The sequence below is a fragment of the Chelonoidis abingdonii genome, chromosome 6 (genome assembly GCF_003597395.2).
Source record: "Chelonoidis abingdonii isolate Lonesome George chromosome 6, CheloAbing_2.0, whole genome shotgun sequence".
In the NCBI taxonomy this organism is placed as follows: Eukaryota; Metazoa; Chordata; order Testudines; family Testudinidae; genus Chelonoidis; species Chelonoidis abingdonii.
The window spans coordinates 73,487,375-73,502,808 of NC_133774.1; the positions used below are offsets into that span (position 1 = coordinate 73,487,375).

The 15,434-nt window shown below is 42.9% G+C and overlaps 1 protein-coding gene across 3 annotated transcripts in view; it reads right to left on the minus strand.

Annotated features, from left to right (window-relative positions):
- MCC (MCC regulator of Wnt signaling pathway) overlaps positions 1 to 15,434 on the minus strand; it is a 381,812-nt gene that overhangs the window by 359,301 nt on the left and 7,077 nt on the right. For 2 of the 3 annotated variants that reach the window (XM_075067155.1, XM_075067154.1), the window contains exon 1: positions 2,638 to 2,851. The exons of the other annotated variant lie outside the window; for it this stretch is intronic. In XM_075067155.1, the coding sequence (XP_074923256.1) occupies positions 2,638 to 2,786 (149 nt within the window). In that variant the 5' untranslated portion in view covers positions 2,787 to 2,851. Of the gene's footprint in view, positions 1 to 2,637; positions 2,852 to 15,434 lie in introns of those variants that run through there. 3 annotated transcript variants of the gene reach the window in all.

The following is a 15,434-nucleotide window of genomic DNA, read 5'->3' on the forward strand; positions in this document are numbered from 1 at the left end:
GCCCCTCCTACTCCAGTTCTTGGAATTTTAGACACTCAACCCTCATAGCTCTTGGGTGAGATTTAGAACAAGCTAGAACTGTAGCATACAGTTTCACTGATTCTCTCATGACTGGCCTAGAAATGCACTTTCATTTAACATTTTTGAAGTCTGTCTATTATAAATTAAGCTATCATCCTTTTCATCTATCATCTGGAAAGACTGATGACCCTAAACTTAGAGAGCTATTTTCTAGCTCTTCAGAGGGGGAAGAGAGGTTCTGTGGAGAATACCAATTTGGTCTCCCTTTCAATATTTCCATTTAGCTGTTTCTGTCTTCAGTGAGACTATTTTTCTGGAAAGATGTCAGCATTAAAAGTTTTATCTTTTTTATAGTTCTCTCTTTCATGTTACTTTCAATTGCTTCATGATGTAATTTTTGTTTCTCTTTAATTAAAACTGTTTCCCAGCTTTTGTGATGAACAGGAGCAAAGTTAATTTAAAATACAGCCATCTGTTTTGGTGGTTCATTAGTGTCCCCTAATTGTCCACATAAAGCAATATATTAACATTCCATTAGCAAGTTTTATGTACACTAACTACAGTATTTGATTAACTCCCACTTCAGTTTACATAGTCAGAAAAAAAAGCAGTAAGGGTGTAGATGAGATAGCACATTATAATCAGGGAACATATATCATAAACAAGTGTTTCAGATTTTCTGACAAGCAAAATAATGTCTATCGCTATGGCATACAAACCAAAAGGAAAATGTCATCTTTACTGGACTTGACAGACTGCTATATATAAAGTGTACATTTTCAGTATTTTCATTTCAGAATAACCACTGATACAACAGTCCTTTGGTTGAAAAAATACTCAGGATGTCTATTAGATAAGAATAAAATTGCAAAGTGATTAATGTAAGATGACTCTTTTTAAACAAAGTACCATTATTTACTGATGCACAGTATTTGAGATGCTCAACAACTGTCTAATCTCAAACTCTGTTGAGAATTATAGCTCACTTGGCCTCTGTTCAACCTCATGTTCTTAGGTTTCAGAGGAGCTCCTAGCCTAGATTAATAACTTTCTCTCACATCCCAACTCTTCAGAAGTGCAGAGCACCTGCAGCTCCTACTGAATTCATTTGGAGCTGCAGGTCCCCACCACTTTTGAAAATCCTATCCTGATTCTGAAAGCTTATTAAAAAAAATTTAAAGGCCCCTTACGGAAAACACCATGCCACTAGTCCTCTCCTGCGTAAAACAGACTGCTGCTAACTACCGATGTAGGAACATCTAGAAGTGTGATATGTATTTCCAACAACATGCTCAGTGCTGTACACAACACAGTTAAAGCCCATCATCACTGCCATGAAATTGATTTTGTGTGGGTACAAGAGTCCACCCATGCACACACAGTTGCAAGAAAAGGGTCTCAAGAAAGGCACAGCCAAAACTATATGCACTGGAAGAGCAAAGGAATTTTAAGTTACAACAATTTTGTAAGTTTACTGTACACCACCTGTTTAACATGTTAGAGTAAAGAATCAGAGGGGTAGCTGTGTTAGTCTGTATCCACAAAAATGAGGAGTCCGGTGGCCACCTAAATAGATCTGTTAGTCTTTAAGGTGCCACCAGACTCGAGTCCTTAGAGTAAAGAAAACATCTGACTGATGTGGTTTAATCTTTGTGGGTCACGTGGAAGTTACCTTGTCTGATTTAATAGAAATATTAATAAAAATCAAATCTGGTAAATATTAAAAAAATGTTGGCCCCAGGCAATTAGCAACTATATGCTGTGTACACAAAACCCACCTTGCTTCCTAAATATCCATTTGTTAGCACTGATGTACTAAACTTTCAGCTAATCCTTACCACTATAATGGAAAGGATGGTTATCCAAATAGGAAGCAAGACACTAAACCAATTTCACTCTCCCAACACAAAAAACTGGAACAGAACACCAAATCAGACACAACATTTCAGAAGAGAATGCCTGCTATTCCTTCATAGCTGATACTCTCATGCTGTAGATCTGAGGCAAATGATTTATCCAAATGTTGTGCTGCAAAGTTTGAATACTAATGGAGCATCATCATGTACCCTGTTACTTAGGAACAACCCTGCACTGGCAGAATGATTGAGTGGATGGGACTAGAGACGAAGTTAGAGATCTACAAGACTTGTAGTACATCTCCCAGAGTAGCAGGACAGTGCAAGCATCCTGCCCTCAGAGCAGACTCTTGCCCCAGCAGAAACTAAAGGGGCTCTGATCTACTTCTATGCTAAAAAGAGCTCGATCTCTTACCCACCATCTCAGGCAGTTACTGCAAGAGAGAAGCATCACTTAAGCCAAGGACTCTCGTAATTACTGAACATGATGCCCAGAACCACCCAAACGAAAGACTAACAAACTACTAGCCTCCAAGAAGGTCCAGCAAACTCCTGAGAAACGATGGTCCAGTCCAGCCTGCCCCTGTTGCACAGGGACACACAGCCCCCATGCACAACGTTGCTGATTGCAAACTACTGCAAACTCTCCCCCAGAAACTTACTTGAGAACTTGCGCTGTCACTTTGGAGGGGGAAGGGGGTGAAGAGGGGAATCCCCGCGCCCAGCTGCAGAAACCCTTTCCTGCCCTTACGGCTGTTACCTGCTGATGTAGCCGTCCCCATCGCCATCGCAGGTCTGGAAGAGGCGCCTCATCCTCTCCTCCTCGCCGGTGCTGGACGTGTCGCTGCTGCTGCTCCCGGTGCTGCTCACGCTCACCTCCACCACCACGGCCGCAGCTGCCGCCATCATGCGGCTCTGCTAAGGAGGAGGAGCAGGCAGCGCAACCCGCGGCGCTCGGGACCCTCAGTCCGCAAAAGCCCTCCCCGCAGTGCATGCACCGCGCAGCTCCCGAGCGGGGGCGGCGAGCCCGGGCGCTCAGCCTCCTCGCGCACGAGCGCAACGCACACGTCCCCTCCCGAGCCCCGGATTTACGTTCCAGCCTGGAAGGCGCCGGGGGGCGCGCGCTGAGCGGGCTCGCACTTTCCAGCCGCTGCGATCAGGCGCGTTCGCGATGGAGAGGAATGCGCAGGAGCCGCGACCGCTGCTGCTCGGGGCTGTCTTGTAGAGCTGTCCCGGAGGCTTTGCCGCTGCTGCTCTGCCTGCCCGTGTCGGAAGCGCCCGCCGCGGGACCCGGCCCGGGGAGAAGCGAAGTGACTGCCGTACCCCTGAGCCCGGCGCTCTGCTCCCTACCCACGCATGCCCTGGATGCCGGCCGGACGCTGTGCCCCGGCAGCTGTGCGTGCGCCAGCTTGCCAGGGAGCTTGGGGTCCCGAGCCCCTGTCTCTTTCCCTCGCGCTGGAGGGACCAATCCGGCTTGCTTCCCCTGGCAAGCCTTGGGGCGGTATAGCCCTGGCTACTGCCTGCACAGGCCAGCACTTGCACTGTGGGTGGGTGTCTGTGTTTCAGGGGATGTTGCCAGAAGTCCTGAAGGAGGCACAGGAGGTCTCTGGATAAACTAGCCTGTTCACTCCCTGTGAAGCAGCTGGCACTGGCTGCTGTTGGAAGACTGGAGGCTGCGCTAGATCAGTGGTTATCAAACTTTGTTTCTGGTGACCCAGTTGAAGAAAATGTTTTATCTCAGTGACCCAAGGGAGCTGGGGATGAGGTGTTTGGGCTGTAGGAGGGGCTCAGGCAGAGGATTGGGGTGAGGGGTTCTGGGTGTAGGAGGGGGCTCGGGTGGGGCCAGGGATGAGGGATTTGGGGCGCAGGAAGGGGCTCTGGGTTGGCAGGGGATTGGGGTATGGGTTTACCTCAGGCAGCTCCTGGTCAGTGGCACAGCTGGGGTGCTAAGGCAGGCTTCCTTCCTGTTCTGGTGCCAAAGACTGTGCTGTGCTTCAGAAGCAGCCAGCAGCAGGTCTGAGTCCTAGGCTCAGGCACACAAGTAGCTCCACCTGGCTCTCACCTGCAGGCACTGCCCCCTGCCCCCAGCTCCCGTTGGTCGGTTCCTGGCCAGTGGGAGTACGGAGCTAGTGGTTGGGGGGCAGGGGCAACACATGGAGCCCCATGGTCCCCCTGCCTAGGAGCTAGACCTGCTGCTGGCTGCTTCCAGGGCACAGCGTGGTGTCAGAAAAGGTAGGGACTAGCCTGCCTTAGCCAGGCAGCTCTGCCAATGGGACCTTTAATGGCCCAGTCAGTGGTGCTGACCAGAGCCTCCGCAACCTAGTGCTTTACAGTGCATGACTCAGTATTGGGTTACAATCTGCAGTCTGAAAATCAGTGGGCTAGATGGACTGTTGGTCTGACACCTCCCTCCCCCCCCCCCATGGCCATCCTTATCTGGATCACGCAATAGGCCTGATGTTCAGAGATGCTGAGCCTTACTGCACCATTATAAATTGGTAGAGCCCTATGAAATTTTTATTTTTATTTTATAATTTTTGCAGGTTTTGGGGGAGTGATTCATTTATCATGGTCGAATCCTCTCCCAAAGATGGAAGCCTGCCTAGCACTCATCCTGCAGTGGTGACTCATCCTTACGGGTCTGGTCCTGGCTCCACATTCCAGGCTTTGCAACCTGGGGCACAGGGCCACAGTGCTACTCACATTTGGCCTAGCCTCACTTCTGTTGTGACCAGGGATAGAGAGGCAGGCAAAATTTGAGTAAGGAATGCATGGGCCAACCTGAGTGGCATTCCTAGCCCATGTGCCAAATCACCACATCTGGAGTGGGGATCCAGGCCCAGCCCCATGGGACAGGAGCCACTGCTGTGGGTAAGTTTTTTGTTTTCTGGTGGTTTTTTGTTTTGTGTTAATTTGCATTTGCAGAAGACACAAGGCTCGAGGAATTACATGAACTCAGAACCTCTGAAAATCAGGTCCCACGTGTCTCAAGGTAGGCTGCCAAAAACATGACCAAAAATCTAGTGAACACTCCTGAAAATATAGCTTCAACTGATTTTACAGGGGAAATAAATAAAGTGACTGTACACAAAGGGCAATCCACAAAGTAAGCAAAATAAGGGAAAATAGAAACATTTTTCCTCTGTTTTTTCATAGAAATCTGAAGTGTCATACACAAAAATAAGAAAGTGTGAGTTTTAAATTAACACCGTCCATTTAAACAAGAGAAAACTAGTGAGATGGAGCACTTCCGGGAGGTGTTATGAACTTTCACTCTCCAAAATGTCCCACTTCTGTCTAATCATTCCCATTTACTATATACAGTCACTTGGAGTTCCATAATCTTTTAGATGATATGTTGGTGATAGATAGTGATAGTTCCCTATGAACAGCTTGATCTCTATGTGGAAAGGTAAGGGGTTGCAAATGGGTGGACTATTGGCAAGTAGCAGGGAGCATCATCACCCTCTCTCTAGCTGTATTTGCTAACCAGACTCCAGTCTACATGATAGCAGCTGTTCTCCACTTCTTACTGTACTGCCTTCTCAGTACCTGGCAAGTCAAAGGGGATGGAGGGCCAATGGGCATTGCTGCAGTCAGAGGCTCTCTTTTGTGTGCATCCTGTGGTTCCCAACATCAGAGGTCCTACCTGTGAACACAATCCAGTACACTTTGAAATATACCTACTCAAGCACCACCAAGAAATGAGACTATACCTGAAGATGGTATATACTTGGATAGTATGGCTGTAGTCTGGCAAATTTGGCACAGTTTTCCAAAAAGTTTGGGAATCCCTGAATTAGAGATTTTTATGCTTGAGGTACAGTTACCTCTGTCAGATACACAAAACAGTTCAGAACCTGAGGAAGACAAAACGAGGAGAGGTGTTCTAAGGGCAGATTAACAACATTGTGAAAAACAGTTAGTTAATGCAGTGTACTTTTGTAAGGACTAAAATACCTGGCAATTTCGTATTTTACAGGAACAATGCCCAAGAAGAAGATGCAAATTATATGCTAAAGAAACAAAGTTATCGTCGCTGGATCCTTCTGGACTTGTCTTTTTAAAGAAAGACTTAAGTCAAAAATTCAAAAAGTTATATTTTCAGCAGCAACTGTGTGAAAGTAGAATGAATTATATTGTAAAAATAAGAATGGATTAAAGAAATGTTGTATGTACCTTTAAGCAGAAATAAGAAATGCTGAAATACAGGTGCCAGGAAAAGAAACATTAGGCATAAACAAGGGTGCTAATGGCGAAACATTAACAGAAGATCGGTAATAGTTAGTAAGGAAATAAGATATGCATGGCTAGCCCAGGTAAACTTATCAGATTCTGCTTCCTTTGTTATCTTGCTAAGTGCTCCCCCCCTTTTATCTGTATAAATAAGATAGTTTGTGTCTTGTATGGTGCTCACATTATCTGGGTGTATTAGCAGAGCGCTGTGCTAATAAAACAGAGTGGTCTGACAAACTGTGAGTCCTGAGTCTAACTTTGACAACTGTAACTTGACCAACTGGATGTTAGGCTTAAATGGATGCTCAGAATGAAAAACCTGCTGTCTTAAATATGGAATATCTACTGAGCAACATCACGATGTGTAATGTGGCTAAGTTACAGTTGCTGTGGAAGCTTTTAATTTCCACTCTTCACGCATGTGAAACGTTAACTATATGTTGCAGTTTTTGTGTCAAATTTCCTTGGTCCAAACCACTGTGAGAAAGGGCAGGTTGACTTCATGGAGACTTAAACTAAATTGTCACCTCATGTGGGAGTGGTTTTGAGCGCAGAGTGCAGCATTCCAACCCTGTGAGATCCTGGGCATCCAAAGAAGGGGATTTCAGGTCCTGCAGATTGTCAGCCATGCTGTGTTGCTCCTTTGGCCTTCTCTAGGAGCAGTGTTTCTGTCCATGCTGTCATTGGTAAGCCATTCTGCATCTAAACATAACTCACTTTCTTAGGAAGATGCAGAGCCTAAGTTCATGCTTTTTGAAGCAGCATTAACTTTTGCATGGACATCTGCCACTCAGGGAGGGAGGGAGAATGCCCTGTGCTCAACAGACCATACAGACTTCAAAATTACCAGTGCTCCGCTCTGCTTGAAGAACTGCCCCTCCTCTTCCTCCTGTCTTCCTCTTATCCTCCAAATTATTTCTCCCTCTGCCAATTCCCCCACAGCTGAGCTTCTTGCTTCTTTCAGGACTCAATTCATCACTGCATCCAAGTTGAACTTGGCATAGAACCTATAAGGGTGAAGGTGGCTTTTTGCCTTCTCTGTGCCAACTTATCCTTTTACCAGCTGGTAGTTTCTTTGGCTCCTAGCACAGGTGAAAGCGGCCTCAGGAGCTGCCTTAACTTGCACCAGCTGCCTATGTTTGCAAGGGGACATTGCAGCAGCTAACAAGTCAGAGTGCAAGGGTGCTTATGTTCTTATAGTTAAGGCACATGCAGCTTGTATTAACAATTACATTTTTTTTAATGTAAACATTGCATAACAGAGCATTGAGATCCTGCTGCAAGCAGCCGCCTGCCACCATGTATTCTGCCTTTGTAGTTCGGAATCCTGTTCTTTTTCACATTTTTATCAACATTTTCTGTGGAAAGAAATACAAAGAATACAAGTACCTCCATAGCATTATATGAAAGGTCTCCTGTTGGGTATGTCTTAAGACCTCATTTTTCTTTAAGCCACATCAATTTTACACCTATTTAATACTATTGATTTCAGTGGAGTTACTCCTGATGTACACTGGTGCAAAGGAGAACAGAACTGTTCCATTGTTTTCTAGCAATATCATAAGAAATTTTTCTTGTAAGTATATTTTGTTACTGCAACTTGGACTTGTATGCAAGAAAGAATGTTTGTTTCCTGCATTTCTTTGTGTATATACATCAAAATATTTTGCATTTTTCTGTATTGTTGATCCAAGTCTATTCTCTGAACCTGAATCTCTATTATAAAAATGCCATTTTGGTTGAAAAAAATTAAATTAATCTTTGTAGATAAATGAGTGCTTTTGCCAATTGCAGCTGTCATGTGACCACCCTCCTAGATGGCCTCCTTTCTACAGTTTACTGAGAGCTGCAATATTTAAACATGGTTCTGTAGTCAAGCAACTATCTACAACTCAAATATAGAGCTGGTCAAAAATGTTCTGAAAAAACAATGTTGTTTTGGAAAGCGCTGAATCAATGGAACTGAAATGTTCCATGAGAACATGTCAATTCTGTCAGAATTTTCAATGGAAACCAGGCAGGCTACCAGCTTGCCTTCCTGTGTGATTTCCTCCTAGCCAGGCAGCCTGCTAGCCAAGCTCCCCAAGCTGCCCAGCTCTCTGGCTGTCCACCTTCTGGTCTGTTGGGCTCCCCAGCTACATGGCAGCCTGCTGACTTCCTAGGCTGCCCAATAACTCAAGGAAGCAGGTACCCTGGGAACTGAGCAGCCCAGGAAGGTGGCTGTCTGGAGAGTCATTTATGCAGCACATTTATAAATTAGCCTTTTGTACAGTCCTCAACACTAGTATCTATGCAGTTTTCAAATTATTTGGCATATCTAACCTGAAAGTGCCAAAAAATAAAGAGCCTCCCATATGTAATATCCTTTACTTTTTCCTGCTTCTCAAAGTAGGTTTCAGACTAAATTATTTAACATGTAGGATTTATGCAGATCTGAAACATATTTTAAACTCATGCATACTCAAACTTATGATCAAAATCCACTTGTAGATGAGTTTCATATCATAATTAAATTCAACAGTTTTCCTGTGCTGTGTATGCCCTGTACGTAGGTACAAATTATTACTTCTCTGATATAATTTAAAGCAAATGTAAAGGTTTCCAGTGAATATGTACCTTGATCTTGCAGCTACTACATGCAGGGTAAGGAGATAGCTGCTTAAATAATCAAAATCCATCAGTTTTAATCTGAATGGCTCAAACAACAAAGGTGAGTAGGGCATTCAACAACTTATTGACTCTAAATTTGTATTTATTTTCTTTTTTTCTATCCAAAGTCACAGGTCACCTGAGTAGAGTTAACTTAAAGTTTTGCCAGGCCTTTTGAGTACTTCCAGCAGTTAAATCAAAACATGACAATCAGGAGATGAGCAATGATTCTAAACACAGAGTATACACTTTTGTTTTTTGCAAAATCTTTATTATAGAGCTTGTCTAAATAGGAAATTTCCCAGCATAGCTATTTGGCTATAGCTATTCCAGTACAATTTAGCTATTCTGTAGTAACTCCCCTGTGTGGACTCTCTAATTCAAAATAAAAATGATTTTATTCCAGAATAATTATTTCACTTCCAAAATCCATTATTTTTTCTGGAATAAAGTTACTTTTGTTTGGGAATAAAAGTGTCCACATGGAGAGTTACTGTAGATATGCCAGTCAATTTCCTCCTTGTTATTGGCAACTGTCCAACCTGGATCATGGTATACATGTAAGAGGTCTAATGAGATTTCTGATGAATCTGCTTATAGATGACAAGCCCAATTTGAGTGTTACACAGTTGTTACAAATTTCACAGATCCATGTGTTGTCTGAGTTAGAATCCAAGATTACAACACACTGCTTTCTCACTTTGTTTCCATTCTCTGGATCAATGCTGCTTCATGTTGAGCTGCACTCAGTGCCAGATATTCCCTCCAAACTGGACGGGATTTTGTATGCTCCTCCCTACATTAATGTTGAATGACTTCATATCATTTTTGCACACATACTGCCATAAAGGGGGACTCTGCTTCCTAGAACCATCCCAAACCTCTCTGTACAAAATATTCTTGGGGACATGGTCTCTTCCCTGACATGACCAAGTCATCGCAAACTCTTCTTCTTGATAGTGGTTTCTAAGTGTGTCAGTTCTGTGCACTCCAGCATTGCTGCATTTGGTATTTTGTCTTCCCATTTTATTTTCAGAATCTTATATAGGCATCTCATGTTCAGTCTTCTGACGTGCCTAGCATATATAGTCCACCATGTTTCTGAACCATAAAGCAGGGATGATGGCACACAAGTCTCATGGATTTGCACCTTCACCTTAGTCAATAGTTTGCTGCTATTCCATGCACATCTCTGTAATAGCCTGAAATTCTTAGCTGCTTTTCTGATTCTATTAGTTTAGTCTGAAGGTCAAGATTCCTGCTGATCGTCGAACCCAAGAAGTAGCAAGCCATAGACAAGTGCTATATACTGAAAAGCTAAACCCAAAACATAGTACAGACACAAGAAATTGTTAGAAATACATAGAGAAGAGTGATATAATATAGATGATATGGAACTGTAAACAAAAAATCAGTTGTAGGAGAGAGACTATCCAAACACTAAACAAATTCTGATAAACACAACCACTGATGCCATCTCACTGGATTTGAAACTTGCTCTGTTAGCATTACAACTGGAAGACTGGAGAATCACCTCACAAATATGGAAAAAATGTACAAAGGAGTTTATTATGTGCTTACAGTACAATAATGAATTGAGGAAGTATCACAATACAAAACAAATTATTAAATCTGGGGAAAGTTTTGGGATCCCAGTCAGATTTTACATTGTAAAATCTATGTAACAATATCACCTTGTAATTCTGCTAGCTGTTGAACATTTGTTCATGTTTGCCTGTTTTGCCACCACCAAAAAATATAAAAATAGCAAAAAGTGGAAGATACTAAGCACTAACTAGTACTTGAGACTACATTGAGTATTTACCATAAAATGGCAAGTTTGGAACAGGTTCATCACAGCAGAAGGCAGCAACCACCTTAGGGTATTGGAATTGTGTTAGAAATATCAGGAACATGGTCTTACCTGGTTTTGTTAGTGGTCCAGTGGAATGTACAAAGGAGTTTATTACAAGCACTTATTTTGATTGAAGAAGCAAATTGTCTAACAAAGTCTTTCTCATTTCAAAATGTTATTCATGGAAATTAAAGAGGTTTTACAAGAAAACGAGTTTTAAACTGTCTACCTACAAATTATTTCCTGTCTTAATAGCTCAATATTCATTCTTTTGGCTCTTGTGATCTCATTGCACTAGTTCTTCTATCATTGCAGCATCTTCAAGCCTAGACAGGATCTGAAGTTGCAAAGTTTAAAAAAAGTTTCCAGTCTTCTTTATACATAATTTAAAAGAATATAGCCCAAATTTGTTTTCTTTGCAGGTCACCTTTATGTTAATGAGCACCAAGTGCATGGATGAGGGTAGAACATGCCCTGTTGTTTATACCATATCCTCAGAAGAATTTTAATAGCCTGGGAATTGAGGGGCAGCACAGTGACTGACTCAAGGAACTTCAGTGTATTATTATTTATTGTGCTGTTTATTATGTGGCCCATTTTCAATACTTTTCTATACAATAATTCTAGTAACACAACATAACTTTAGCTGGGCTATTTACTACTTCTACCCGTATTTCCCAAACTGAGGCACCAGACTAACTTAGAAGGAATAGCATGGAAGAGAGGTTTAAGGTAATTGAAGAAAACTGTAGGTCTCCATATACAACCACCACCCACACGCTTAAAATTTGCTGCTACATGATCCTGTGGTTATGATAGTGGATTGGGACTGAGGAGAGTTGTGTTCGGTTTTTGACTCCATGACAGACTTCCTACATGACCATGGGAAAGTAGTCACCTAGGGCCAGATTTTTAAAGGTATTTAGGCACAATGACAAGGTGTACAAACCCTGAACCAGGTAAGAAGTGGTTAAACAACAGCTTTATTTTATACAAGCAATCCCATTTCTCTGCACCCACAAGGCATGCCAATCTTGGAGAAGGAGCCTTCAGAAAGTAGAAGCCCAGTTCAAATGGACCCGTCCTGGAAGATGGCTGGACCTGTCTCGACTAGCTACTAGGAGAGAAACACACCTGTAAGGGAAGGATGGCCTACTGAACCCTCTGAATTTGGCACCAATTGAGAGGAAATGAGCCAGATGAAGGAGCAGAGAACTGAGGCCTTATAGCTGACCCAAGTTACAAGTCCAGGTCCATAGAGGAGCGCTGAGGGACTCCTGCCTTAAGGAGACTGAATGAGAAACTTCCTGAACTGTGATGCTAGCACACTAGATGCCAGCTCTTGCCCAGACTGAAGGCATTTGCTAAGAACTGGCAAACTCATAGCTGGAGACCAGACCAGTTCACCTGTATGTTTAGTTTTGCTCAAAATAGGTATTAGTCTTATAAGAATGTATTTAGTGTTTAGACCAGTGGTCCCCAAACTTTTCAGGATAGTGCCTCCCCTTACCACTGTCTCCCCTACTCCTCCTGTGAGCCAAGGCCAGGAGCGGGGTTGCGTCTCCTGGGTTGGGGGGCATGGACAGGGGTAACGTGGCCAAGGCTGGGGTCAGAGCCGGGAGCAGAGCCCACACCATGGGCTGTGGTTGGAGAGGGGCTGGGTGGTGCTACCTGTATTCCTGTGGATTTGGAAGCTGAATGAAGGAAATAAAATGAAGTTACAGGAAAATTTTCCATCTCTTTGCTGTTTAAACTGTGACAGAGACTCTAAACTGAGGGAAAGATTCCCAGAGGTTACCCTGGTTCTGGTCTGAAGACACTTTGAATTGACAGATCATTACAACTCTTTCACTTTTAGGATTTAGATGATAACTCATATGTGTTTATATGTTTGCTTGCTTTAGCCTGTAAATAACTCTCTTCTTTCTTCTTCCTAGTTAATAAACCTTTATATAGTGTATTACAGGCATTGTCTTTGTTGTAAGATCTAGGGTACCAATTGATATGAGGTAAGTGACTGGTCTCTTTGGACTGGAAGTAACCTGAACATTGTGTGATTTTTTGATGTATGTGGCCATTTATCACTAAGTCTAGTTCCAGGAAAAGTACTGGGAAGACCAGCAGGACTGTTTGAAATCCAGGTCAGCTACTGCTGGAGAGGTTAGGACTGACTGAGGAGGCTTCTCAATAGCTACCTGGAAAGAAGCTGCATGGAGCCACAAATCCATAGTGGGAATAATGGTGTTCAGATCCGGAGATGGTGCTGACAAGCAAGGAAAGATCAGAGCAGCACAAAGAAGCAGTATGCGATTGAAGGAACAATCCTTACCTATCTAAAACAGGGTCCGTGGGCTGGAACCCAGAGAAGACTGCAGGCCTGGGTTCCCCTAACTCTTCTCCAGACCAACAGGAGAAGGGTAGAGTTCCAGACTGAAAGCGGTCAAAAATGACATACCGCAGACAGAGGCTGAGGGTCTGGCACAGGCTACTAGACTTTAGGTTTTTCCTGTCTTTTAGACTGGACTCTGAATTACCCTAAAGTGGGTGAAACACAAGGCAAAGGGGATCAAGAGTGGACCTGGACAGTGTGATGGGTTCGGTCACAGAGATGCCCTTGTGACTGTCACCTTATGTGCTGAAATTACCTCTGAGCCCATTTGCCCTGCCAGCCTGGACTCCTGAACCATGTCTTGTTGAGCCAGACACGCTAGCCTGCTGCAACACAGATCCAGAGTCCAGGCCATGCCCCCAAAGCTGCAGACTTTAACCAAAAACAGTTCAGCAAGTTACCTCTCCAGCACTCAGACACCTAGTTCCCAGTGGGATCCAAAACCCAAATAAATCCGTTTTACTCTATATATAGCTTATACAGGGTAAACTCATAAATTGTCCGCCCTCTATAACACTGCTAGAGAGATATGCTCCCCTAGGTATTAATCATTTACTCTGGCTCTATTAATAAACAAAAGTGATTTTATTGAGTATAAAAAGTAGGATTTAAGTGGTTTCAAGTAATAACAGACAGAACAAAGTAAGTCACCAAGCAAAATAAAGCAAAAACACGCAAGTCTAAGCCTAATACATTAAGACACTGATTACAGGTAATATCTCACCCTCAGAGATAGTCCAATAAGCTTCTTTTACAGACTAGACTCCTTTCTAGTCTGGGCCCAATCCTTTCCCCGGTACAGTCCTTCTTAGTTCCAGCAGACATCTCAGGTGGTAAGCAGGGGCTCTCCCATGACTGGCTGCCCCTTAGTCATACTCCACCAGCTTTTATAGCTTTTGCACAAGGTGGGAATCTGTTTTCTCGCTGGGTCCCCACCCCTCCTTCTAAATGGAAAAGTACCAGGTTTAAGATGGATTCCAGTACCAGGTGACATGGTCACATGTCCTGTGAGACCCCAGACTCCATTCTTCTTGGGCTGGCCCACATACATAGGAAGGTTTGCAAGTAAACAGAGTCATTTACAGGTCATTGATTCTGAAGCACCCTTAATGGCTTCCACTTAATATGTTTTATTCTCCTAACTCCAGATATAGAAATAATACATGCAAATAAATAGGATGAACACACTGAGTAGATTATAAGCTTTGTAATGACACCTTACAAGTGACTTTTTGCATAAAGCATATTCCAGTTACAACATATTCACATTTATAAGCATATTTTCATAAAGCATATGGAGTGGAATATCACAAACAGCCATTTGGCAGAACTACACTGGAAAAAACTACAGCAATACAACACCTAGCTGTGAGGGGGGTGCCTAAGCTGGTGAGTTACTTTGTCACAGGCACCTAACTCCCATGGTGCCTTCAATATCTTTAAAAATTTGGCCCTTAATCTCTCTGGATAAAATGTTCAAAGTAACATGAGTGACTTAGGGAGCCTGAGGGCTTGTCTACATGATTAGTTAGCACACGGCAATCTGGGGTATATGTCTATAGCACACTAGCCTGCAACTCACTAACTGGCCTTGTGGATTCTGCTACCATGCACCAGAAGTTCTGTAGTGTGCTTTGACAAACTACTATTTGAGGTACTGGTCCTTGCCAGTTAGTGTGTGGCAGGCAAGTGCACTGTACATTCACCTCATTTGACTCACACTGACAAGTCCTTAGTACCATGTTCAGAAGTGACTTAGATACAGATTTTTAAAGGTATTTAGGTGCCTAGTCCCACTGATACCTAATATTTTTTAAAAATTGTACTTAGTGCTTGGCTTTGGCATATTGTGGCAATGGGTCCCACAGAGTAATATATGCTTTGCATACAAATTATTTCCCTTTATCACTTTTAAATTTGTTGCTTTTCAATTTCTTTGAATGTTCCCTTCTGACTAGGTACCTACACAATCCTCATCCTCATAATATTGGAATGCCCAGCATTTTCGTTATAAGAACTAGTATGAAGAAGCAAAGCTCTCCTTACTTCCTAACATTGTTTTATGTTGATGTTCCAACAACTCCATATTCACATTTCTACCTTTTCTGAAACACACTATCTTATTTGTCAGTTTTTTCCATTTTATACATCATGCTCCCCCTTTTGGACCTGTTTACTTCTCTCGAATAGTACCCTATTCCACAAATTGTCTCGTTGTAAGAAACAATGCCCCATTTCCAACCCCGTCCCCCTTTTAAAATAAAATGTGCTTGGAAAAGTAAAACTAATGCTATTGCAAATGTAAGTTGTATCATGTCAGAGCTCATTGCCAAATTTTTAAAGCCTTTTAGGGTAGTTTTATTTTTAAGATTTTATGGTTAAAGTTACAGGAATTGTCCATCCAGAGACAGAGCAGTTCCATAATGTT